This window comes from Triturus cristatus, chromosome 4_1, assembly GCF_964204655.1.
Source record: "Triturus cristatus chromosome 4_1, aTriCri1.1, whole genome shotgun sequence".
Lineage (NCBI taxonomy): Eukaryota > Metazoa > Chordata > Amphibia > Caudata > Salamandridae > Triturus > Triturus cristatus.
In genome coordinates this window covers 680,583,879-680,610,953 of record NC_140585.1, presented here as the reverse complement: position 1 = coordinate 680,610,953, position 27,075 = coordinate 680,583,879, and the positions used below count along the sequence as shown (strand labels likewise).

At 50.2% G+C, this 27,075-nt stretch overlaps 1 protein-coding gene across 1 annotated transcript in view; it reads left to right on the top strand.

Moving 5' to 3' along the window:
- Positions 1 to 27,075, top strand: part of CAPZA2 (capping actin protein of muscle Z-line subunit alpha 2) — a 294,210-nt gene that overhangs the window by 132,334 nt on the left and 134,801 nt on the right. Inside the window, exon 6 of the mRNA XM_085653146.1 lies at positions 26,230 to 26,309. Coding sequence (XP_085509272.1) covers positions 26,230 to 26,309 — 80 coding nt within the window. The remainder of the gene's footprint in view (positions 1 to 26,229; positions 26,310 to 27,075) is intronic.

Below are 27,075 nucleotides of genomic sequence, written 5' to 3'. Positions count from 1 at the left end.
CCTAGAAGGTGCAAAAAGGATCGCTCCTCCAGGCAGAATACCAGCATGGAACCTCAATGTAGTGCTCACACAGGTAATGAAAGCACCATTTAAGCCTATTCACAAAGCTACACTGCATATGCTCACACTAAAGACAGCCTTCCTAGTGGCTATCACATCACAACGAAGAGTAAGTGAATTGCAAGCGTTAACGCTCCAAGAACCCTACCTACAAATACACAGTGCTAGGATTGTCATGAGAACGGACCCGCATTTCATGCCAAAGGTGGTGTCTAAGTTCCACATCAACCAGACAGTTCAAATACCAAGTTTTTTCCAAAAACCGTCCATGAGCACAGAAAGAGCCTTATACACGCTGGACGCCAGGAGGGCAGTGATGCACTATATGGAAAGGACAAAAGAGTGCAGAAAAACCAATCAATTTTTTGTATCCTTTGCCAGCAGTATTTTGGGACGAACTGTTACCAAAAATACCATTGCACAAACCATTCTGCTCTGTCACAAACTGGCAGCTCAGCCATTACAAGGAGCAGCTCATGCTCACTCAACAAGGAAGAAAGGAGCGACAATTGCGTTTCTAGCAAACACACCTATCCAAGACATTTGCCAAGCGGCAACATGGCCTTCATTGCATACGTTCACTAAGCACTACTGTGTGGATAGCCAAATGAACAAAGAAGCGCAAGTGGGACAGAGGGTCTTGCAACACGTTTTCATTAACCAATGCTCATCTTCCACCCAACCACCACTATGAGGAGAAACCGCTACAAAGTCGATGCACAGCATAGTGAATCCAGAAAGATTCACGCTGCAAAACATATAGTTTCTTAACTGTCGGTGTAGTTTTGCAGCTTGAAGACTTTCTGGATACACTAGCGAACCCACCCTCCTCTGCCAGAAAGATGAGACAGGAGGATAAAAGGGGGGGGGGGGGGGGGGGTGGAAGCTGAAAAGACTTTACAAGGATTAAATAAGAAAACAAAGAAAAAAAAAAGAATCCGAAGCGCGTCGACGTCACGAAGGACACCAAATGGTGGTATGTCGACGCCCACCTGGGCCACGAAAAAAAAGAGAGAAGAAATACTACAATTCCGGACCCAACCACTAGATGGCGGAATAATGCACAGCATAGTGAATCCAGGAAGTCTTCAAGCTGCAAAACTATACCGACCGGTAAACTATACGTTTTCGTCAGCAGTACCCCTGCGCGTTGGTAGGCGTTGTCGTGCGGCTCCGCGTGAGTCATTGGCACCGGGATGACGTCGCTGGAGCTAATTAGACGCGCCCACGTGTGCTGACGTCAGTTCTTTCTTTTTCTGCACCAGTAAGCGCAGATCCGGGAAGAGCTAGTACCCCCAGTTATTTTTTGACTGAGTTTCTTTAGGCCTTTTGTCTCTTTTCTCGAGTCGATCGACTCCTGGTGTCGTAGTTATGCCCGGGTTTAAGAACTGTGGGGACTGTCACTGCATGATGTCGGTGACAGACCCACACTGCATGTGTCTCTACTGCCTGGGGCGCGACCATGACTCCAAGTTGTGCCCCTACTGCCGGGCCATGGCGCCGAAGACTTTGCAGAAGCAGTCCCAAAAGTTGCTGGAAGTCTGGCAGTCGGCTCGGCGTCGCTCAAGGTCCCGGTCCCGTGGGAGGTCAAGGGACCGGTCGCGGAGCCGTCACCATCATTCTTCTGGATCCAAGTCTTCGCACTCTGGGTCAGGTAAGTCAAAGCATTCCAAAAAGAAGTCGAAGAAGCGTCGTCACTCCTCATTCCCCTCACCCGTCGCGTGAAGTGGCTGAGGGTGCGGTCGGTGCCACCCCTGCGACTCTGCAGAGCCTGTGACGTTGCCACCAGTCTACCCAGCCCTTCCCGGGTCAGTCGGCGACGCCTGCCCAGGTGCAAGAGTTTCTTGCTGCCATGGCCCGACTCTTTGGGCCGTCTGGCCCCACCGGTGCGCCTACGGGCTCCGTGGGCCTGACTGGGGGTCCTGTCTTAACATCGCCGGCGGCTCCGACCCTAGCGTCGCTGGTGGCTCCGGCGCCGCAGGACCCCCTGGGATCCGGGATAGGACCCCGTTCGTCGTCGGTTGACCTTGTAAAGCCTCCACCGACGTATACCCCACCAGCACCACCTCCGACGTCGCCCGCTCCTCAGGACGACGTTGTCCCCAGTTTCAGCCCTGAAACGGACACGGTGCCGGATCGGCGCCAATTCCGACACCGATGGGGCCATTTTTTTCCTATTTCCGTCCTCCGTATTTTCAGCCTGTTCCACAGACTTCGGAGGAAGGGGAGGACTGGAAGGGGTCTGAGGACCCTCTCGCACAAGACTGTGCTTATGACCCGGACTGGGCAGAGGATTTGGGGGATGCCAGTGGACTTGACACCTCGCTGAACTTGGCATGCTGTCTCTTCCTACCATGGCCACAGAGGAGGGAGCCAGTTACGCAGTGGTGTTGTGTAGGGCGGCCGAGGCCCTCCACCTCGAACTCCCTACAGTGGCCGTCTGGACTAACCTTCTGACAGAAGTGCTCCAGCCGGCGGTGACCTCTTCGGAGCCCTTGCTGCCCATTAATGAAGCACTGTCTGACGTCCTTTTGGACACCTGGTCCAGGCCCAACACAGGGGCTCCTGTGGACAGAAACGTGGCCAGACTCCATTGCCCGGCTCCAGGCGGCCCCCCCCCCCCACCCCCCCTCTCCCCCTTCCTCTCCCAACACCCCACTCCTGAGAGCTTGGTTGTCCAAGCCTCTGCGTCCCAGAGCACGTTCCCTTCCACACCTCCGGTTAGGGAATCCAAGAAGCTGTTTTCATCTGCCAGCTTAGGGCTGTGATCGGTGAACATCGCATGCCTCTTGGGCTGTTATTCCCACTCTGTGAGGGACGCGGTTGCGCATGTACTGCCTCGCTCTCCGGAGGAGGCCCCGACAGTACTCGCCCAAGCTATTGCTGCTGGGAGACACGCAGCTAAGTTTACCATCCGTTGTGGTCTTGACACCGCCAACTCGCTGGGCAGGGCGTTTTCCACGACGGTGGAGCTTAGGCGCCACGCCTGGCTGAGATTAATTGGCTTCTCGGGGAAGGTCCAGAACACTCTCGGACATCCCTTTGATGGCATTCGCCTTTTTGGCAATAAGGCAGATAGTGCGCTGGAGCACTTTAAGGACTCAGGGGCTACGGCCAAGTCCTTGGGCCTGTCGGCCACTCTGCCTCCTCCGTGGAAGGGGTGCCCCACTACATTCGCAGGGCCACGGGCCAGCGCAGCAACAACAGCGTGGCCACGGATGTGGGAACCATCGAGGCGGTTCAGGGGGCCAGCGGGCGGGTCAGTCCATCTCCACCCCCGCAGCAGCCACTGCAAAGCCTGCCTAGGCCGACCTTTCAGGCCCATCAAACGCCAGTGGGCGGCAGAATTCGCCATCATCTCCCCCACTGGCGTAACATCACTTCGGACAAGTGGGTGCTGCAAATTGTTTGAAGGGGCTACTCCCTCCCCTTCGAGACTTCCCCTCCAGCCATGCTACCTCAATACCACCGCATGTTGGGGGACCATCTTGCGCTTCTTCAGCAGGAAGTCACGGATCTCTTGGCCAAAGGGGCCATCGAGCGCGTTCCTGGGCCAGAAGTAGGTCGTGGTGGTTGTTCTCACTACTTCTGGTCCCCAAGAAGGACAATGGTCTGCGTCCTATTTTAGACCTTCAGAAAGTCAATTGCTTCCTTCGGATGGAGAAGTTCAAGATGCTAACACTTGCTCATGTCTTGTCTGCCCTAGACCCGCAAGATTGGATGGTAACGTTGGACTTGCAGGACACTTACTTTCATATTCCTGTCCTGCCAGCCCACCGGCGTTACATGCGGTTCACGGTAGGCCACGACCATTTTCAGTTCACCGTGCTCCCCTTCGGCCTTACCAGCGCCCCTCGGGTGTTCACGAAAGTGATGGCGGTGGTCGCGGCTCATCTGCGCATATCAGGGGTCCCAGTCTTACCCTATCTCGACGACTGGTTGTTGAAGGTGGGCTCGCCACAGGCAGTCGTCTCCCACCTCCAGACTACGGCCGACCTCCTCCTGCATTTGCTGGGGTTCTCCATCAAAGTGCCGAAGTCTCACCTGATTCCCTCTCAGAAGCTCCTCTTCATCGGAGCGGTTCTGGATTCGGCGCAGTTTCGGGTTTATCCTCCCGAGCAGCGAGTCTGGGATATTCAGGCTATGATTCCGATCTTTCAGCCTTTATCCCGGGTTTCGGTCAGGATGATCCTCTGGCTACTGGGCCTGATGGCCTCCTGCATCCTGTTGGTGGATAATGCCAGATAGCATATGAGGGCTCTGCAGTGGGACCTGAAGTTCCAGTGGGCACAGCATCAGGGCAACCTGTCCGATCATGTCCAGGGCACTGCACAACAGTTGCAGTGGTGGCTCACGAATCGCGATTGGGTTAATGGCAGATCCCTCTCCCTTCCCCAACCGGAACACACAGTGGTGACGGACACGTCCCTTCAGGAACTGGGTGGCCACATGGGAGAGGCGGAGTTCAGAGGACTCTGGTCTCCGGCGGAGTCCCAGATCCATATCAACCTTCTGGAGCTTCGGGCGATCCAACTTGCACTGAAAGCATTCCTTCTTTCTGTCAAGGGGAGAGTAGTGCAGGTGTTCACGGACAACACCACCGCCTTGTGGTACTGCAACAAACAGGGCGGGGTGGGGTTGTGGACCCTATGTCAGGAGGCTCTGCGTTCTTGGACATGGCTGGAACATCAGGGCATTTTCCTGGTGGTTCAACACCTGGCAGGTTCTCTGAACACCAGGGCGGGAGCCACCGTGCATGATGGATCACGAATGGCGTCTGCACTCAGACGTGGCGCAAGGTCTCTTTCAGCAGTGGGGAGAGCCTTGGGTAGATCTATTCGCCACCGAAAAGAACGCACAATGTCATCAGTTCTGCGTGTTGGAATTTCCAAGGCGGCACTCGCTAGGCGACGCTTTTCGTCGCGAGTGGAGTTGGGGTCTACTATACGCCTTTCCGCCTATACCACTTCTACCCAGAGTGCTGAAGAAGATCAAGCGCGACCGGGCCCAAGTCATTCTTGTGGCTCCGGACTGGGCACGAAGAGTATGGTATCCCGAGATACTCAGCATTGCTATCGATCCCTCGATCCGACTGCCTCTTCGGGAGGATCTTCTGTTGTAGCAACAGGGGGCGGTCTTCCACCCCAACCTGTCCAGCCTCCTCCTCCTTGCGTGGAGATTGACCGGCGGCAGTTGACGTCTTTTGACCTGCCTCCCGAAGTTTGTGATGTAATCTTGGCAGCCAGGCGTCCCTGCACTAAGACGGTATACACCTGTAGGTGGAATAAGTTTGTGGCATGGTGCACAGCAAAGGCTGTGGATCCCCTTTCTGCCCCTCTTTCAGAGGTCCTTCTATTCCTTCTTTCCTTGGCCCAGCAGGGCTTTACTCTGGGCACGATCAAGGGCTATCTCTCGGCCGTTTCAACTTTTTTTTTTTTTTTTTTACGGCTTCCAGATCAGCCTTCCCTTTTCAAGTCCCCTGTAAAAGGCATTACTCATCTTTTCCCCTCCTCTTCCCTTCATAATGCCTCAGTGGGACTTGAACCTGGTTCTGACGTATCTGATGTGTGCTCCCTTTGAGCCACTTCACTACTGTGTCCTCTTCGTCTTTTCACGTTAAACTTCGCTTTCCTGGTAGCCATCACCTCTGCCAGAAGAGTGAGTGAGCTCCAGGCTCTTTCTTTTAAACCTCCTTTTCTCTCTGTCCATCCGGGAAAAATTGGTTCTCGGGACCCGTCCATCTTTTCTACCAAAGGTTGTCACTGCCTTTCACATCGGGCAAACCGCACACAACAGTCGCTGGTGGATGACCAGCTCTTTGTTGCCTACGTGGGCGCCAAGAAAGGTCAGGCCGTGCACAAGCGGACCATCTCTCGGTGGGTCGTTCTGTGCATAAAGGCTTGTTGTTCTTTGGCTAAAAAAGAGCCTCCGGTGGGGCTGCGCGCCCATTCTAACAGGGCGACGGCAGCTACTACTGCTTTGGGACGGGGTGTTTCTTTGCATGGCATCTGTCAGGCAGCTACATGGGCCTTGCTGCACACGTTTACCAAGCACTACTGCCTGGACAGCCAAGTCCGGAGAGACGGCTTCTTTGTCTGTTCTCCAGGACTTTCTGGTGTGATCTTAGTTCGGAGACCCACCACCAGGGTTGGTATTGCTGGGGTATCTATTCGAAGGTAAGGAATCTATCACTACGCGTTTCTTTCAGATGCACAAGTTACTTACCTTCGGTAACAATATATCTCTAAGAAACATTAGTAGTTCCCGTTTCCTTACCGCCCCACCCATCCTCCCTGTTCTGCGAACTGATTTCTAAGGTTAAGGTCATCCTTTTCGGGGCCTAGTTTCATGGCACCAGTGGTCCGTTTCTTGCATGGCTCTGCGTTCCTGGCACGGAAAGTCGTGTACAGAACTGATGTCAGCGCGCGTCTAAGTAGCTCCAGCGACGTCATCCCGGCGTCAACGACGCACGCGTAGCCGTACGACAAAGGCTACCGACGCGCAGGGGTACTGCTGACGAAAACTTTCCGGATCCTGTCTGACGCCTGGGGGAAATTCTATGGTAAGAAATCTATTCCAAGGTAAGGAATCTATCACTACTAATGTTTATTACACAGATATATTGTTACCGAAGGTAAGTAACTTGTGCTTCAGGATCTCCATGTGGATTTCCTGATGCATAACTCCCAGTTTTTTCGGGACTTGAAGCTTCGGCATGCTTTTTCTGTACAGCAGGAGGAGTTAGACAATGTCTTTGAATGCTATCCATTGGAAGGACTAATACTTATGGGTTCCTTGGGGAAAGGTGGGGTGTCTCAAAGCTATAAAATCTTGGTAACACACTTCCCGTATCTGATGGGACCCCTGAGGGCAAAGTGGGAGGAATTGGTGGGGGCTCTGTGCAAGGCAGATTGAAGGGATTCATGCATGGCCCCCTGCGTGTTTGCAATCTCTGCAAGACTCTGGCTCGTACAGTTTAAATATCTCCTCCAGGCTTGCCTCACACCCTTTTATCTGTGGAAGGCCCAGGTATGTACTTCACCTGCTTGAAATAGGTGCCAATATCACATAGGGGACTTCTACCACACGGTATGGTCCTGTCCAGTTATTCAGACCTATTAGAAAACTATTATCTACTCTATCCCTGGTGATGGGACTACATATTGAGGCTAACCCTAGGCGTGCACTGCTGGGTATCCTGGATGTTTTTTTTTGGGGGGGGGGGGGGTCCTCGGGTAGACAGGATGCTGGTGGGGGCTGAGTAAATTAGTGGCTAAGAGAAATCTATCCAGGCGGTGGAACTCCTCTGTTGCTCCCTACATCACAGTGTGGACGAATGGGATGGGCTTCTGTGAGCTCAGATGGAAGAGACAATTTATACTTCATGGGGACGTCGCTGTAAATATGAAAAGGTCTGGAACAAATGGAGGTTGCATTACGGCATAGACGGATGAGGCTGAAATTGACTAGAGTTGCATTTCTTTCTTTTGATATTTTTTTTTTTTTTTTTTTTTTTTTTTTAAACCTATTTTGAGTTTACATGGTACCATCCGGGCAGCAGCCCAGTATAATCACAGTGAAACATTGGATAATTCAAGATTACCAGATTTTTGTACAGAATTATTAACAGTAAAGTATAGAACTATACAAACGTTGCACAGACAATCCTGTTACCCTTATAGTGTAGCAAATATATTACAGTTCTTGCATTGCCTGAAGTATGGTGTTGAGTGGAGTGTATCATGGTCCAAGACGTACGGGGAAGCACACGTATCAAGGGGACTGAGAGGGGGAAGATCGATACCCCAGTACGTTGCCCATCGGGACCATATTTTCCTGTGTTTCAGGGGAGATCCTCTCACCTGGAAGACCGCGATTTCTGCTCTTATGCATTTATCTAGTTCTGTTCGTCATTTCCCAAGCGTCGGGGGCAAAGTCTCCTTCCACAACCGAGCAACATCGCGCTTAGCTATAGTGAGGGCCAGAAATAACACGTGTTATTTATACTGGTTTTCCCCTATACCCTCAGTACTATGTAGTAAAAATAATTTGAGGGCATGTGGAAGATCCGAGGACAGCACTTCACCCAGGCAAGCCGAGACCCTACACCAGCAGGGCTGTAGTACGGTACAGTCCCAAACTGAGTGTATAAATGATCCCTCGTCCCTGCCAGAGCTCAGGCATTGGGAGGGGGTGGGGGGGGGGGGGGGGGTTTGGATGGACCCCCCCCCCCCCCTCTTCCAGAGACAGTCTGGTATAACCATCACCAGTTAAGTCCGGAATATCCACTTCCCACGCCTGTCTGGTTTTATGGAGGGTCGTTTTAGCATGTGTCCTCAGGGTCGGATATACGTGTCTAATTTTATGGGTTTCTAAATCCCCCATGAGGAGGCAGCCCTCCAGGGGGTAAAACTCTGGAAGGGTATCCAGTGTGTGAATGATGGGAGTGAGAGTATGGCGTAACTGTAGGTACTTATAGAATTGTTTTATGTAGGTGAAATTCGGTCTGTAACTGCTGGAATGACTTCAGTGTAGTGCCCTTCATCACATTGCCCAGAGTGGAGATACCTATCAGTCCCATTTGCGAAATCCCACCAAGGCCACTACCTGTCACAGGAGTGTGCTCGAGTTGCATTTCTTATCTTAATGATTGGGAGGGGTATGAGCAGTACCAGTTACAAGTTGTATATTACAGAAGAGCAACTGGTTGTAATGTTTTAAATAATAAAAATGTGTTCAAGGCATATGAGCTGCAGATTACACACTGTGCATAGATCGCCATCTGGTGTTGGGCCCGATGTGTGCACTTGTTTTTGTCTTGGAAAGTCTTTGGAAGTCACGAGGTATGTGACTCCTCCTTTGGATCATAGTGCGCATGGGCTTTGTCTCCATCCTCAGATTGTTTTTTCCGCCATCAGACTCTGATGTGCAATCCTTCCCATCTTGACGGTATTGTTTGCGATCACGTTTCCAGCCACACGCGACCCTTCAACTTCGAAGTCTTCGATCGTCGACAAAGGCCTTCAGGCCTACCCTGGCCTCATCTCGGGCTCATGGAAAGGACGCCATTTAAAAAGTGTCCTCTGTGGGTCGAAGTTTGCCCACACCGACCTACATGAGGTGTGCAACCTCTGCCTCTCACCGGAGCTCGAGGCCAGAGACTGTCCAGCTTGTGCCTCCTTCCACTCCAAAAAGACCAACCGGGACCGGCGAGCTCGAAGGACAATGGCGCGCTCGTCATCTTCGATCCCACATGACATCTTTCAAGAGGGAGTCTATGTTCCGGAGCAGGGTCGAGTCGAGGAAGCCATCATCAGGGCCTCCGAAGCAGATGATTCCGACGTCTAAGACATCACTCCAGCTCAAAGGGCTGTGAGTACAGACGTCTACCCCGACCCACCCACCCCCTTGACACCGTCCAAAAAGGCTTCGGGCCCACCTCCACCTTCGGGCCCAGGTGCATGCCCGGTAAAGAAGCCTAGTAAGCCTTTAAGCGACTCGGGCTCGAGTCAGCATACCCTCGGTACTGAACATCCGGCACCGAAGAATAAAGCGTCGTAGACCTCATCCACGCCGACCGCTGCTCCCACATCGAAGCACGCTGCGTCGAAGGCTAGCACCAGTTCCTCGGCACCGACAACATCCTCGGAGCCGACTAAAAAAAAAACTCCAGCCGAAAGGCCCCAACACTTCCGAACCGAAAAAACAGCAACCGGTTTCAACTCATAAAGACACTTCTAAGCCTAGAACCGCTACCGAGTCGACGCCCCAAAAACTTGAGGCTCCGAAGGATCTGTCTCCCACAGAAGAACTGTTTCGACCAGATCCTACCCAAAAGACTCTAACGAAGGACCCCAAGACTGCTCATTTAATGCTCCGCATCAGAAAAAGACCACTAAACATGCCTGCGCCCGCACTGCCACCAAAGAAGAGTCTTTGCTACCTCTCCATTAAGGATTCCTTCTCCTTCACACCCCCCCCCCCCCCACCCACCCACCCCTCCTAGATGATAACACCTCAGATGATACAGGGGGCGGTACCGACGATCAACCCCTTGGGGACCCTACTCCTACTGACTCCCCTGACCCCTGGGATGATTAGTGTCCCAAATGTCCCTTACACACCACAAGATATTTAGATATTTATCCCTCCAGAACTCCGTAACCCCCCCCCCCCCCCCCCCCCCCCCCAGTGGAGGAGGATTTTCTCCTACACACCTTTGACGATACACATGGGTCCACTGCCATTCTACCTATGTTAAAGGGCGTAATTAAACATGCCCCTGAGGTTTTTAAAGACCCAGTCAGGGCCAGGGTCCTAAACCCTCGGATAGAGAAGAAATACAAAGCCGCCCCCACAGACCCTTCTTACATTAAAGGCCCTGCACCATTAGATTCCCCAGTGGTATCTACAGCTAGGAAGCGCTCAAATTCTCAGGCGAGGCGCCCCCACCTGACAGAGTCCAAGCTCCTAGATGCGTCAGGGAAGCGCACTGCGTCACAAGCGGCCAATATATGGCGTATTGCCAATACGCAAGCACTGTTGGCCCGATACGACAGGGCGCATTATGATGAGCTAGAGACCATCATGCACCATCTCCCTGAAAAGTACAAGACTAGGGCTAATGAACTTATTCAAGAGGGAAAAACAATAACCAATACCTCGATACGATGTGCCCTAGAGGCAGCAGATACAGCCTCCAGGGCCATAAACACCAGTGTCCTTCTCCGTCGCCATGCCTGGCTCAGGGTTTCAGGGTTTAAACCAGAGGTACAAGCCTCTATATTAAATCACCCATTCGACCAAGATCATCTATTTGGCCCTAAAGTAGACGAAGCCCTCGAAAAAAGATAGACATGGCGAAATCTATGGGAGCCCTACAGACAGACTCCCAGGCGCTCCTTTCGCCGTTCTTCCTTTCGGGGCACGGGCAGAGGCTACTCCTCGGACAGTGCATCCCCTCCTCAATCTACCTTCACGAAGGGTTATCAAAGAGGTGGATACAGAGGCAATAATAATAAGGGCAGAGGCAAAACAAATACCGCCCGCTCTGCCACACCTCCTGCCCAATGACTTCCCCCGCTCCCTCCAGGCCATTCCACTCCGGTCGGAGGCAGACTACAACATTTCCTTCACGTCTGGGAGACAATCACCTCAGACAGATGGGTGACACAAATTATTCAGTCAGGGTATTGCCTAGAATTAACATCTACACCCCCCAACATTCCACCTAGGCACCGCCCTATGTCGCAAGAACATACTGCGCTACTAACACAAGAGGTGATCTCCCTCCTGCAAAAAGGAGCAATAGAGCAGGTCCCCATAAATCAACAAATTTTAGGGGTCTACTCCCTGTACTTTCTAATTCCAAAGACGGACGAGACCCTACGACCTATCTTAGATCTCAGACCTCTAAACACCTACCTTCATTCAGACCATTTTCACATGGTAACCCTCCAACAGGTTCTTCCACTTCTCTCCCAGAACAATTTTCTCACCACTCTGGACATGAAAGATGCGTACTGTCACATCCCAGTACACCAGTCTCACAGAAAGTACCTCAGGTTTGTGGTAGACGGACAACACTACCAGTTCAAGGTGCTCCCGTTCGGGGTAACAACAGCACCAAGGGTTTTCACCAAGTGCCTGGCAGTAGTGGCTGCACACCTCAGAAGACGGCACATTCACGTCTTTCCCTATCTGGACGATTGGCTGATAAAAGCCACGTCCTACCAACAATGTGTGCAACATACCGCCGCTACGGTCCAACTACTTCACCAGCTAGGTTTCACGGTGAACCATCAAAAATCCCACCTGGTACCATCACACACAAAACAATATCTCGGAGCCACCATAGACACCTCAAAAGCCATAGCCTATCCCAGTCCTGCCAGGATTCCAAAAATACAGGCGCTGCGTCAAAAATTCCTATGTCAACACTCTCTCCCAGCAAGAGTGTTTATGCAGCTCATAGGGATGATGGCCTCTTGCATCTTTATAGTGCCCCATGCAAGACTCCAAATGCGTCCACTCCAAGAGTGCTTGGCGTGCCAGTGGAACCAGGCCCAGGGACAACTGACAGATCTGGTGTTGGTAGACGGTTGCACCCATCGCTCTCTGCAGTGGTGGAACACCACAAACCTTTCCAGAGGCCGACCGTTCCTGGACCCGGTCCCACAAATAATCCTAACGGCAGATGCATCGCTCTCCGGCTGGGGAGCTCATCCGTTACTCACAGTACAGGGCACATGGACGCTGCAACAGAAGTTACTCCACATCAACCATCTGGAGTTACTGGCGATCTTCCTCGCCCTAAAATCCTTCCAGGCGCAGATTTCAGGCAAGGCAGTCCTCATTCTCACAGACAACATGACTGCCATGTACTACATTCAAAAACAGGGGGGCACACACTCTCCACAGCTCTCTGTTAGCAAAGAGTATATGGAGATGGGCAATTCCACAAAAGATTTTTCTCCTAGCCCAACACGTCCCAGGAGTACAAAACACCGTGGCAGATCTGCTCAGCAGACAAACGCAACAGATTCACGAATGGGAACTTCACCCACAGGTTCTTCATCCGTTCTTTCAGAAGTGGGGGCATCCACACATAGACCTATTCGCCACCCACGAAAACAAAAAATGCCCAAGCTTCGCCGCCAGATATCCACACCCATTGTCCAAAGGCAATGCGATATGGACGAACTGGTCAAACAAATTTGCATACCCTTTTCCACCTCTCCCACTAATTCCATTAGTGGTGCGAAAGCTACAGCAGCATTCCCTAACTCTGATCCTAGTAGCTCCAACATGGGCCAGACAACCGTGGTACACCACACTGCTGGAACTCTCAGTAGTACCACACCAAAAGCTACGCCTCTCGCCATGCCTCCTAACCAAGAACCATGGAGAGATCAGGCACCCGGACCCAGCTCAACTCAACCTTGCGATCTGGCTCCTGAGGTCCTAGAATTTGGATACCTTAACCTTCCTCCTGATTGCATGAACATTATCAGGGAAGCTAGACGCCCTACTACTAGGGCGTGCTATGCAGCAAAGTGGAAAAGATTTGTTGTTTACTGCCACAACAACGCAATCGATCCTTTAAATGTATCCATACAGCACATTATATGTTATTTACTCCATTTACAAAGGTGTAACCTAGCATATACTTCCATTCGGTTACACCTCGCTGCAATTGCTGCCTATTTACAAAATGGACAGCACCTCTCACTTTTCAAAGTGCCTGCCATCAAAGCCTTTATGGAAGGCCTCAAAAGAGTAATTCCACCCAGAGTGCCACCCTCACCTGTTTGGAACTTGAATATAGTCCTCACACGGTTAATGGGGACCCCCTTTTGAACCATTACATAAGTGCGAGCTGCAATTTCTCACATGGAAAACAGCCTTTCTAGTGGCCATCACTTCCCTCAGAAGAGTTAGTGAAATACAGGCACTCACTATACAGGAACCTTTTCTTCAGATGCATCACAACAAGGTTGTACTCCGCACCAATCCCAAATTTCTACCCAAAGTCATTTCTCCATTCCATCTAAACCAGTTGGTAGAATTACCAGTCTTTTTCTCGCAACCCCAAACAGTTGCGGAAAGAGCCTTACACACACTGGATGTTAAAAGGGCTTTACTTTACTACATCCAGAGAACACAACCTTTCAGAAAAACCAAACCGCTATTTGTTTCCTTCTCCCTACCACACAAAGGCAACCCTATTTCCAAATCAGGGATAGCTAGGTGGGTTGTAAAATGCATATAGATTTGCTACCACAAAGCAAAACGAACGCTATCGGTTCCCCCTAAAGCCCACTCTACAAGGAAGATAGGGGCTTCTATAGCTTTCCTAGGGAACATACCACTAGATGACATCTGCAAGGCAGCGACATGGTTAACACCGCACACCTTCACAAAACATTACTGTGTAGATGTGCAAACCAAGCAGCAAGCTAGTGTGGGCCAAGCTGTACTAAAAACACTGTTTCAAACTACTGCAACGGATGCCGGTGGTCGCCGCTAGGGTTGGGTACTGCTATATAATCTATGCACAGTGTATAATCTGCAGCTCATATGCCTCGACGGAATTTGCTACTTACCAGTATGCATCTGTTCTTGGCATGTAGAGCTGCAGATCTATACACGCCCACCCGCCTCCCGGCTACCTGTATCCGTTCCAGTCTTATCCTATTTAGATGCAATACACATGGGTTTCTTTACTGTTACTACTAGGCTCCATCTTTCCCTGCTGGCGAAAAACAATCTGAGGATGGAGCCGAAGCCCATGCGCAATGCTAACCAGAGGAGGAGTCACCAACCTCGTGACTCCGAAAGACTTTCCAAGAGGAAAAACAAACTGCAAACATCCGGGCCCAACACCAGATGGCGATCTATGCAGTGTATAGATCTGCAGCTCTACATGCCAAGAACAGATGCATACTGGTAAGTAGCATATTCCTTATCTGTTCCTCCTAAAGCCCACTCTACACAAAAGATAGGGGCTTCAATGGCATTTTTAGGAAACATTCCTTTAGATGATATCTGCAGAGCATCTACATGGTCTACACCACACACATTCACAAAACACTACTGTTGATGTGCAAACCAAACAACAAGCTAGTGTGGGCCAGGCTGTACTCAAAACACTATTTCAAACTACTGCAACAGATACTGGTGGTCGCTGCTAGGGGTGGATACTGCTTTACAATCTATGCACAGTGTGTAATCTGCAGCTCATATGCCTCGAACGGAATGTGCTACTTACCAGTATGCATCTGTTCTTGGCATGTAGAGCTGCAGATCTACACACGCCCACCCGCCTACCTTTATCTGTTCCAGTATTATCTTACTTGGATACGCCACACATGGGCATCTTTCCTATTTCTTACTAAGCTCCATCATTTCCCTGCTGGCGAAAAACAATCTGAGGATGGCGCCGAAGCCCATGCGCACTATGATCCAAAGGAGGAGTCCCATACCTCGTGACTTCCAAAGACTTTCCAAGACAAAAACAAGTGCAAACATCCAGGCCCAACACCAGATGGCGATCTATGCACAGTGTGTAGATCTGCAGCTCTACATGCCAAGAACAGATGCATACTGGTAAGTAGCATATTCCTTCTATTAAAAAAAAAGGCTGGGCTTGGCCAGAGGACGTATGCAACAAGTTGGGTGGTCAGACAGGGCCTGGCAGTGTTTTCATCTCATTCCGATTAGCAAACACTTGTTCTACTATTGAGTTGTGAAGCATATCTTATGGTTGGGATTGCACAGTTCTCATATTCCATCTGTGTGACAAGGTTACTCTGAGGCTATGTTGGGAAGAGGCCCCCGGTTTGGTAACGTGCCTGTCTTCTTGATGTGGTGGTTGGAGTGTACTTATGCTGATAAAAGGCTTTTATTGGTCGGGGTTCTGTTGACAAGTCAGTGATTGCTGTGGTTCTATTCAACAACAATATTTTCACTTTCTTCTGAAGTTAAATTCTTCTGTACGCTAATCTTGACTGCCAGGTAGTTCCAGAGTTGGCTACCTTGTACTGAGAAAGTGGAGCCTGTTCTGAATTTATAAATAAAGTGGCACTTTTCATTAGGGAGCTCTGTGAATGATGCAGAGTGCTTTAAAATATGGTCATCTAGCTATCAGTTTTGATTAAACTATGACTAGCGTAGCTCTGCAAGGTTTGCTTTCTCACCCATGTGTGAACTTGGTTCAATGCACCAGCACTGAATGTGAAAGACTGGTTATTGTAGCCCTGGAGAACTCCACCCAATACTTTGTTGAAGTGTAATCATTTTTTTATATTTTACGGAGTTTTATATAGCGCGAACTTGACCCGAAGGTATCAAGTGTCAGAGCGCTGTACACAAGCACCAGTTGCATGACATTTCTGTTACGCACCATCATTGCTTTTGAGTTACTAGCAATCCCTAAACCGGGACCTGAGGCATTGTAGTTCCCAAATCAAACCTTTTACGCTCTTTACATTATCTCACACACACACAAATGTTACTAAGAAAAATTTACACTTTTTTAACTAGAGGCATTTATTGCAATTAAGTGAACGTATTTCTCAGCACATCGAAAATAACCACACAGAATATTTTAAGAAAAGCAAATCGGCACGTTGTGAATGAGAATAAAATTAACATTTCTAGCTTAGTTCAAATCTCATTTAAAACCTAACACCCTAAAACCTACTTTCCATGCTCTACACTGAGAGCATGGAAAGTAGAACTTGCAATCTGGACTTTCTTAGGGAGAAGCAACGCAATGCATACCTTCTTGATAGCAAAAGCTGTGGTATCAGAGGTGTGTAGGCAGTGGACTCTGCGAAAGGAAAAATACATGGACTCAGCGCGGCTTGTCATCCACATCGTCTTGGTGCACTGGCAGCAGTCAAGACTGTCTCTGGCAGTGTCTTGTGTGATAATCTGGGCGAAGGACCTCTCCTGAAAAGCGATCCGGCAGCAGCCCTTTTATACTATCTCTGATCAAGGATATTAATTTTTTACCTTAAGTTCAGGAATTTCTAACCTAGATTATTTTCATCCAGGTGTGTGTCCTAGACATATCCTGATTATCATATAATGCACACGGATGTCAATTAAACTACGCTGTTTTGACTATTCATCTGTATTTGCTCTTATTTGACCTGGACATTGTGATAAGACACTTGTCTCAGACTGATGTTGTATCAGGTGTTTTATTTATTTTTTTTAAAGAAATTTTATTGTTTTGTAAAACCGTGAAAACAGTAGGACATTGAAATGGACCTTGTATACATATCCCTAGAAAAAGCACCACCCCATTGCACATTCCCTCAACCAACCCAAGTTCCAATGCAGTTCGAAAGACTCTGGTTCTCCACCCCCTCACCGCCCCACAGGTCCCCTTAGCCATCCGAGTCAGAGGAATCCTCATCCGAAAGAGGCGGCGGCTCGCATATTTCACCCCTGTACTTGTTCCATGCCCCCCAGACCTTGTCCCACTTGCGGGGGCATCCCCGTCTAATGAATACAGAACGCTCTGCAAACATGGCTGCGTCCATTTCCTTGCGCCACGTGGACAGCAGCGGCACCTCCTCAGCACCCCATTTTTGGGCTATATTTCTTTTGGCCGTGATGATGCCCAGTGTCACCCAACCCTGCGTCTGACGATTAAGGTCATTGGGCTCCCACACATTTACCAAGCAGCGTCTGGGTTCCGGCAGCAGCAATATCCCACACGCCTGTGACATTGTACGCAGCACTCGTTTCCAGAAGTCTTGAATGAGTGGGCAGTCCCAGATAGTGTGATAAAAGGTTCCCTCCTCCCCACAACCCCGCAAGCAGAAGGGATGTGGCGCCCTGCCCAGCCTGTGTAATAAGCATCTGGTGTAGTAGGAGCGATGCAATATACGAAGTTGCACCAGTCGCAGCCTCGAGGGTATACCCGCCTCGCGCGGCGAGGCCAGTGCCTCACGCCACTCTGGATCATCAAGATCGCCGAGCTCGTTAGCCCACCGCTCCCGCAGGGTCCCCATAGGGTCCGGTAGATTGTTGACCAGCTTGCGGTACGTGAAGGAAGTGGCCTTCTTTGGCATATATTCCGTCAGCAACCTGTCCTCCAGCGGGGACGCCTCCGGAACCTTCGCTCCAGGAGCCAGTTGTGTCATTAAGGCATGCCTCATCTGGAGGTATCGGAACCATTCCGAGGGGGCCAGCTCGTATTGCTGCTGCAAGCTCGCGAACCGGACAACCTCCCCCTTGTGCCACACATCGCCTATCGTTGATATTCCAATGGTATCCCAGGCGTCGAAGCCCTTGCTGTCTCTCAGACGTCCCAGCTTCTTGGCATCCCACAGAGGTGTTAGCTGAGTCAGGACTCCTCGCCATCCCAACTTGGCCTGAGCAGCATGCCAGATGGATATAGTCTGCCGCAAAGGGCCGATCATCCTCGAGGCCAGTCGGGTATCATACAGTGGGGACAGCATACCCCTCTCACCCAGCACGTCCCTATCCGCCTTGAATGCCGGGTCAGATTGAGGCGCGTGGAGCCACTGGTTAATCACCTTTAGTTGCGCCGCCCAGTAATAAAGCTGGATATCTGGGAGTGCAATTCCCCCATCATACCACCCGCAAACCAGCTTAGACTGCGCTATGCGCGCCGGCTTGTTGCCCCAGAGCAGGCTGGACACCTGTGCCGCTATCGCACGGAAGTAGGCCGGAGGCACCTGGAATGGGGTATTCTCCAGTACATAGAGAAACCTCGGTAGAGCCATCATCTTGAAGAGCGCCGCTCTTCCGATCAGGGTCAGGGGCAGCGCTCCCCAGTACTGCACGTCCCGCTTAAGGCGGTCTATCTGAGGGCTTAGATTGCGCTTGAAGAATTCCGTCTGATCCAGCGCGATGTGTATTCCCAGGTATTTGAAAGACCCCTCCGCCACCCGGAGTGGGCAACTCGGCGGTAGTCGCGGGAGTGGGCCCCTTAGTACCAGGAGGACCGACTTCGACCAGTTGATCGTGTACCCAGACGCCCGGCCAAAAATCTCGCAGATGTTCAATAGCGTCAAGATGGAACGCCTCGGGGAGGACAAATAGAGTAGTATGTCATCCACGTAGAGGGAGACGCGGTCCTCCCAGTCGGCAGACCACCGGAGGCCCCGCATCATGGGCTCCCAGCGGATCCAAGCCGCCAACGGCTCAAGCACTAGGGCGAAAAGCAGAGGTGACAGAGGGCATCCCTGTCTCGTGCCACGTGTCAATGGGAAGTCATCCGACATGTGTCCGTTGGCCGTGACATGAGCTAGAGGTTTAGTATAGAGGAGCTGGACCCAGGCACAAAATTTTGGTCCGAACCCCAGATGCTGGAGTACCGCAAAAAGAAAGGGCCACTCCACCATGTCGAACGCCATTCGTGCGTCAAGGGAGAGAATAACAGCCGGTTCCTGCAACCGCTCCACTCGGGCCAGCACCCCATGCAGCCGCCTCAGATTGTGAGACGTACTCCTGCCAGGCATAAAACCGGATTGATCCGGGTGTACAACGTCAGATAAGTGAGGTGTGAGCCGGGCGGCCAACACCTTCGCGAGGATTTTTGCCTCCGCGTTAATCAGTGAAATGGGACGGTATGAGGTGCATCGGTCCATCGGCTTACCCGGCTTCGGAATTACCACAATGGTGGCCGTCCGCTGGTCCTCGGGGAGTTCCCCCACCTCAAGGCTATGCGTGAACATATTCAGCAGGTGTGGCGTTAACGTCTCGGAGAGTCGCTGATAAAGCTCGATTGGGATGCCGTTCGGTCCGAGCGCCTTACCAGGCCGCAGCGCGCCGATAGCCGCCTGGAGCTCCTCCACCGTGAGCTCAGCCTCGAGCGTCTCTCGAGCCTCAGGGGAGAGCTTGGGCATCTGCAGGTCTTTGACGTAAGTCAGTGCCATCTCCACCGTCATGGACGAGCTGGAGGAGTAGACTTCACGGAAGTGCTCCGCCAGAGTGCGCACTATTACTCGTGGGTCTGTTACTGTCAGTCCCTCATCAGTGCTCAGCTGCGCAATCCCCCTGGCGCCGTCATCGCGCCTGTCAAGCCACGCCAGTAACCTACCAGTTTTGTCCCCCACATCGTAAACTGTATGCCTCGAAGCCTCAAGGCGCTGCCGGACTCGCTCTGTGAGGTGCTCTTTGTATTTCGTCTGAGCCACATACAGGTCATGCGAGGTTGCACGGGAGGGAGCCGCGGCCTGGCGGGCCTCCGCCGCCCGGAGCTCGGTCTCGAGCGATTGTAGTTCAGCTACCTGTTCGCGCTTGTGTTCCGAAACGGCGGCCATCGCCCGGCCCCGCACCACCGTTTTGTACGCCTCCCAGAGAATCGCAGGGGAGTCGACCGAAGTTGCATTTTCTTGGAAGTAGAATTTCGTCGCTTGCACTATGGATTTACTGATCTTTGGCAGGCGAATGTAGCTAGGGCGTAGCGGATAAACGCGACGGCGCAGTAGGTGATAACTGGCGTATTGCAAGAGGATCGGGGAGTGATCAGAGATGCCTCTGGGTTGAATGTTTATACTGTCAACATTCTGGAGACAACCGGGGGAACCTAGAAAGTAGTCAATGCGGGTGAGACTGTCATGCACCCCGGAGTGATACGTGTAGTGCTGTGCCGTCGGATGATGCAGCCGCCATATGTCCGTTAGTCCGATCGCCGTCGCGAAGCCCGCGAGGCGAGACACTCCCCCAATCTTTCCCCTGGGTGGAGACCGGTCAGTGAGGTCGTCCATCACCGCATTAAAGTCGCCACCCAATAATACCTCCCCCCCCCCCCTCCGGTAGTGAGAGCAGGAATTCGCTGAGTGCTGGGAGCGCCGAAGCATGCAGTCCGGGTGGGATATAGACAGACACTATGTTGATGGGCCGGCCCTCCCATTGTACGTGCGCTGCGGCGAAACGCCCAGCCCCGTCCGTGTGTACACTAAGCACGATCAAGGGGGACCGACGCCGCAGCAGGATACCAACCCACCGGGACCCAGAGGTGAATTCAGAGTGTGCCACCATCTTATACCCCCATCTGTCAAGCGCTTTAGTTGTGGAGCCAGTGAGGTGGGTCTCCTGGAGCAAGGCCACCGTCGGGGAACATCTTTTGAGACTGTGCAGGACCAGGCCCCGCTTAATTTTATCTCCCAAGCCCCGTACATTCCATGTGAGTAAAGAGAGGGGTGGCACCGGAGTCAGAGCGCCGGCAGGGGGTGGGTCACGCTGCATCTCAGACATTACGGTGGGTGAGCAAAGTGACGGAGCATGGTGCGGATAACGTGGCGTGATGCATGTGTCATGCAGTGAAAGTGCGATAAGTGTAGGTCAAAGGCCCGTGTCCTACAGAACCTCAACAGAAAAACAAAACTACAAAACATTCCCCACTCCCCTCCCTGCCTCCCTGCCACACGGACTCAGAACTGCCCGCCACCCCAACTCAGCAGAGTGCTCCATTCCCAAAACCCCAACCAGTACTTGCGCTGTAAGGAGCGTGGGGTCCGAGGAAGACCAAGACATCCCCTGTCCCCAGGTCCCATCGTTCACATCCTCTGGCAATAGGACGTAGGTCAGTCCAGCATCGGTGGTCACCAGATATGAGTCTCCTGCTTCACGCCGCCGCTGCGGCATCAGCCGTTGGGTTCCCCCTCAGTCTCCTCTGCGCGCCGGTCGCGGCCCTCAGAGTCCTCCTCACTCCCCATGCGTCTCATCCTGCGGGCCGAGCGTCCACCACCCGCAGCCGGGCGCCAGCCCTCCAGCCAGTCGTGGGCCTCCTCCGGTGTGTTGCAAAATACAGTTTTGCCATCCGCCACTACACGGAGTCGCGCCGGGAAGAGCATAGCGTAGGGAAGTTCCCGGGCCCTCAGCTTCTTTTTGATCTCCAGGAAACTTCGGCGCTGAGCCGCCACCGCCGCCGTATAGTCCGGGAAGAAGGACACCGTCGAGTTCTGGAGACGGATGGGCGGCGCCACCCGCGCCGCCTGAAGAATGGCATCCCTGTCGCGGAAATTGAACAGGCGGGCCAAGACGGGCCGCGGGGGTGCACCCACTCGCGGTCGGCCGCCGGGCACCCTGTGGGCGCGTTCCACCGAGAAGGTAGACAGGCCCCTGGGTTGCAACTTGGACTTGATCAAGTCTTCAATGTAGAGGTCCATAGCTGGGTGCCCTTCGCTTTCAGGGATCCCTGTAATGCGCACGTTGTTGCGGCGAGAACGCCCCTCTTGATCGTCCAGCCTGGCCGCCATGCGCTTGTTGTCCGTCTCCAGCTGGGACACCTTTTGTAGGAGATAACTCGAGTCTTTCGCCAGGGTCTCTGTCACCTGCTCAACATCCGCAACCCTGGCGGACATTTTCTGGAAGTCTGCTCGGAGAAGAGACACGTCCGTGGAGATTGACCCCACCGTCGTCTGTACTTGTGTCAAGGCAGCCATGATGTCTTCCAGCGTTACTTTAGGCGTCTCTTTGTCCGTCGCCATCTTCTCGGTGCGCCCGCCACTGTCGGGCGTCGCGGAGGAGTCCTTGGTATAGGCGAATTTATCAAGTTTGCCTTGTGAATTCCCTTTGAGCCCCTTCCCGCTAATGGTCGCAGCCGGCTGCCCTCTCCCTCCCGCTCGCCACTCACGAGCCGGTGAAATGGGCCTCTTTGACTGGGCAACTTCCAACTCAGGCAGCACCACGGAGCGCCCAGGTCTCGGCGAAGTCCGGCATCAGGCGGGCGCACAGCCCTTATTTCCCCCCTCCGATCACAGTGAATAGCAGGCGTCTCGGGGTATCGCACAGGTGTCAGGCAGCCGCGCCAGGCGTCGCGCTGCAGGCAGCCAGGGCGAGCAGCACCTCCTCTCCGCTACACTCGTTGAGCTATCAGGTGTTTTATTGACGTAATTGTCTGAAAGACTTGACACTCTCACAGTTCTTGGACAGAAAGTCTGACAACTTCTGCGACTATGGCAAGCTTGACAATGATTCTGCAGGAATAGAGGAGCTGGAGACTTGTTTGCCTAAAACGGAATCTGGGCCTACAAAAGGTAGATTCAGGCCTTATGGTGAAAACAGGCACTCCCGGATATAGGCTATTGGCATAGTTGAACTTGGAGACAACAAGTATGAGGACAATGTGTAGTTTTTATTGGTAGCCATGGTATGTGAAGATGTTTTTTTCAGTGTCTTCATTGTGTTGTAGGTGCCCCTCATGATTTTGTTGGCATGTGGCATCTGAGTCTCGTTCCCCCAAGGTTATCTTGACATAACTGGTGTGGCATCTACTTCTTTGGGCATGTGGCCATAGGCTATTGTGTGTGCTGTTTTCCACGTGTCATGATCTCGGTCCTTGCAATGTTAAACTTTAGATGGTTAATCCTCATCCATGACTAATCCAAAAACTGGCAAGTCTTGACTTTTAGAGGTCATGTTTTTCATATAATCAGAATAGTTGTAACAGGTAAGGTTGAACATTGTAATCATGTCAGTTGGGAGGGGGGTTGGATAGATATTGAATCTGAGAGGAGAGATGGGGGACACCACAATGTTAGGTGTGAGGGGGAAGTTATGAAAAATGGTAGTCTGTTTTTGAAGTAGGAGACAATCCATTTTGAAGTGTTTGCATATTTCGAGATGGAGTCTGTTGACTAGCATCTGGTGATGGAAAGTGTCAAATGCTACTGATTGGTTCAGAAACAGTAGGACGGGCTTCTCTGTTTATGTCCACTATGAATGTTAGGTGATTAGATATGGATATGATGACTGACTGTGTTTGTGGCTCTACAATGTCTGAATCAACATTGTTCCGATAGCCAGTTGTATTTCTCTGTAAAACAAGAATGTTGATTTAAAAACTGGTCTCACAAATAGTTTTACCTTGAAACGGGCCATAAGACATTGGCCTGTAGTTTGCTCGATTAGGTGAGTTGATTATTTTTTCATGTGGAGTGCTCTAATGTAAGAGGTTTTCATGTTTAGTATGCTTCCAGTTCCTCACCTGCACAGGTTGTACAAAGGATATTGTTTGGAGAGGACCTTGAAAGTGGTGGGAGATGGAAGTTTGATATTGTACATCTTAGCAGTGATAGTGTCAAATGTGGGAGGGGTCTTATTTGTTTTATCCGTGTTATAGTTGTGTTTTTTTATCTTTTCCGTTTTTGAGATCTGTTCCATGGAGATTTTGTTGCAGAAGTCTTGCAATTGCGGTATGTTTGCATTTTGACACTGAAGCAAAATTCAGCATTGCAGTCTTTTGGAGTTACTTTAATGGACAGTCCTCATCAATAATGTATGGACAGCAGTTTTATCATTATGTGGCTCTGATGCTTGCTTTTTAGATACTTTGAGGGGCCTGGTGGAGTTTTACATTTTCATCCCTAGACTTCCTCCACTTGTGTTTGAAGATTTTGAGTTGTGTTCTCATTTTTCTGATCTTGCCATTAAGCCATGCGGTCTTCTTTTAAGGTTGCTCCTACGTGCGGTCTTTATGTGGTATCCAGCTGTCCAATACAGTGAACATCCCAGTTGTTGAAGGTGGATATTTCCCAAGGTCGCATATGGATGTGGATTTTTTTCAAGGTCATAGTTGTGTTTGGAGTTCAGTTTTTCCATAGTCTTTGTGGAGTCATTGATGGCTGTTTCTACCTTTGTGGTATTCTAGATCGGTAGATTAATCCTAAAAATAATGACATGGTGTGTGCTCCTAATGACTGGCAAGTTGTCAGTTACCGAGGTGTGTGTCATGAGGGGCAAATAAAACGACCAATGAGTGGCCGGCTAAGTGAGCTGGAGTTAGGAGGTTGAAGGCCTCGAAATTGAATGTGATGGCTTCAATTTTTGTTGTTTGTTCAATCATTCCTTGCAAACCATAGGTTGAAGTTTCCTAGATTGTATAGTTTGGCATGGTAAAATCTACGTCGGTGTTTCTAGTAAAGCGTCCTTAAACTGTCTGTTACTCTGCAGTGGTCTGTAGAACAAGAGAAAGAGAAAAGCAAAAGATGGAGTTGTGACATTCCGCCAGCATAGATTCATAGTCGCTCATGGTAAAGTCTTAAAGTGGACTATTTTAAGCTTTTCTTATGGATGACTCGTGGGTCTCCTCCGATCTTGTTATGATTTTTGTTGATGCAGTTATACTGGTGGAATGGCTTCGCAACATGTCGATTTGGAACCTTTGCTAAAACGCATTTCTGTGATGAAAGCAAGGTCCAGTCCTGCTTGTGGAAGTAAATCGAACATGTGGACTGTTCTTGTTAATGGTCATTGAAGAGCAGGCAGTTTTGCTACTGGGTTTCTGTCCCTTTCTTGTTATGCAGCTTCCCCGAGATGGGAATTGGCTGTGTAAGGAAGGAAGGAGGGGAGGGCCTCTGATATGTGGGTGAAGTGATTTGGCTGTGGCCTAAGTTAGGATTGGAAGTCGGGCATGTGTGTTAAAGAGCCCCTGGATTGAAGGGGTGGTAATGGCTTTAGAGGGTGTTTGTGGGAAGTGCCTGTGCTGCTGTCACAGGGTTACATAATGGATTAAATGGTGTGGGATGGAATGAGGGTTCCTGCAATCTGGGAATCTAGTATTCATGATCTCACCCTTCACCTTAATCTTTAATTTCCTTTTTGCAAGCGACATTAAGGGTGTCGCAAATTTTTGAGCTCTTCCTCTAGGTCAGTTTTCCTTGGGTACGTTTATTGATCATTTTGATCTTGTAGTGGTTTGTTCAATTTCTTATGGAAATAGCTTGATAAAAGGCTAGGGTATTGATGCAAGTGCATCAAGTCTAGGTCAGGTGATAGTTTCCATCCCAGAAGATGTTGTTCAGATTTAGAAGATAATACTTAGATCATGTAGAATTGGGAGTGGGTTAATCTGAGTGACAGTGGCATCTGTATAGAGAGAGGATGACCCGGGAGGGACTGTCTTCTCACTGTAGAATTGTCGGTGACTTGTAGCTGGTGGCAGATGTCTGCCTTTTTACTGGTGGTTTGTTTACAGGATATAATCCCTAGAGCCTAGTAGTCAGTATATAGTCAGGAACGTAATCCCTTAGAGCTTGATAGGTGAGCTTTACCTATATTGCTCGTTCCTTAGAGAGGGGTTATCAACATGTATATGAGGGTTGTATACAGAAGTGATAAACAATAGTGTCCATTACTTAGGCTGGGGCCCAATAAGGGGACTGTATGCAAAAGTGTTAATTTCCAGGAACCAAGTAAGTGAAAATCAATTTTCATTCTAATAACCCAGGACTGGTAATCCTCTAGTGTGCAGTAACAGCTCTTCGCACCTTGTGTTACCAGGAGTGATCATCCACTACAGCCAATAATTTTATATACAACTGCAAAGTTTTATGTGGTGTAATGGATGTGTTTTTACTGAAAAGAAAGACTACATCAGGGTGCTGATTAAGCTTGTGACATTCATCCTCTGGCTTGCTAAGGATCAAAGGAAAGAGAATTCACGTATTACATTATTACGATTCCAGCTTAAGAACGTTAACAAGAGGACTGTTGAATATTTACTTTATATATAGATATATATATATACAACCACCCAAACTTGACTGTTTTCATCTGCTATCATACATGACCCTTTATATTCTGGTTTCAAAATAAATATTTTTTCGATCAAAACCTTTGAAGGATGCTTACAGCTAAGTCAGGCTTGTATTGTAACTTGTTGCTCTTTCTTTTAAGGTATATGGAAAAACTATTGACGGACAACAAACGATTATAGCGTGCATTGAAAGCCACCAGTTTCAAGCAAAAAACTTTTGGTGAGTAAATCTAGTTTCAAGCATTTTCACCCACCAAATCAATGCATTGGAGCTATATTTTGGTACACAGATGATGTAGACGTGCCTGTTCTACCCGGATGAGAAAGATTAGGACATATTAAAGAATATCATAGAAAGTGTTATCTTTATGAAGCTCATTTTTTGTTTGATTTGTCATTGTTTGCCTTTTCTTTGTTTCCTTTGTTTCATATTGTTTTGATTCTTAAAATTGCCAATGCTTTGCATTTGGGGCACAGAAGACTTAGTGGTTTCCCTACAGTCTTTCTTGGCGTGGTGTCACCGTTACCGCACAATGGTGTGGGTAAGATCCAGTGGAATTGCTTTCAGAGTACCATTGTGTCATTGGTTTGTCCTTGGCAGTGAGACGAGGACATTTATCGGTGCATCTTTGTGTGCCATATCTGTTGACCCATACTGGTAATATGAAAATTACAACAAAATTCTGTTGTAGTGTCATTCACATAACCTTTCCATCCACTGTAGAACACAGCATGGGGCAGTGGGTCTGGTCACTTCAAACATTGGCTAACTTCAGTGTGAATGCGTTCTGCTCTTTTACAAGGAGCACATCAGCATACACGGCAGTTCCCTTCGCAGCCAGGGATTACTTTGGCAATGTGTCCTTTTGCAGGCCAATAAAATGTTTGCTTATAGAATTTGTTTTTCATTTTGGTGACAGCCAGGCAGCCCCACTAACAAAATTTAACCAAAAAAAATGATAAAACCAGCATTGAGCCCCAGGACA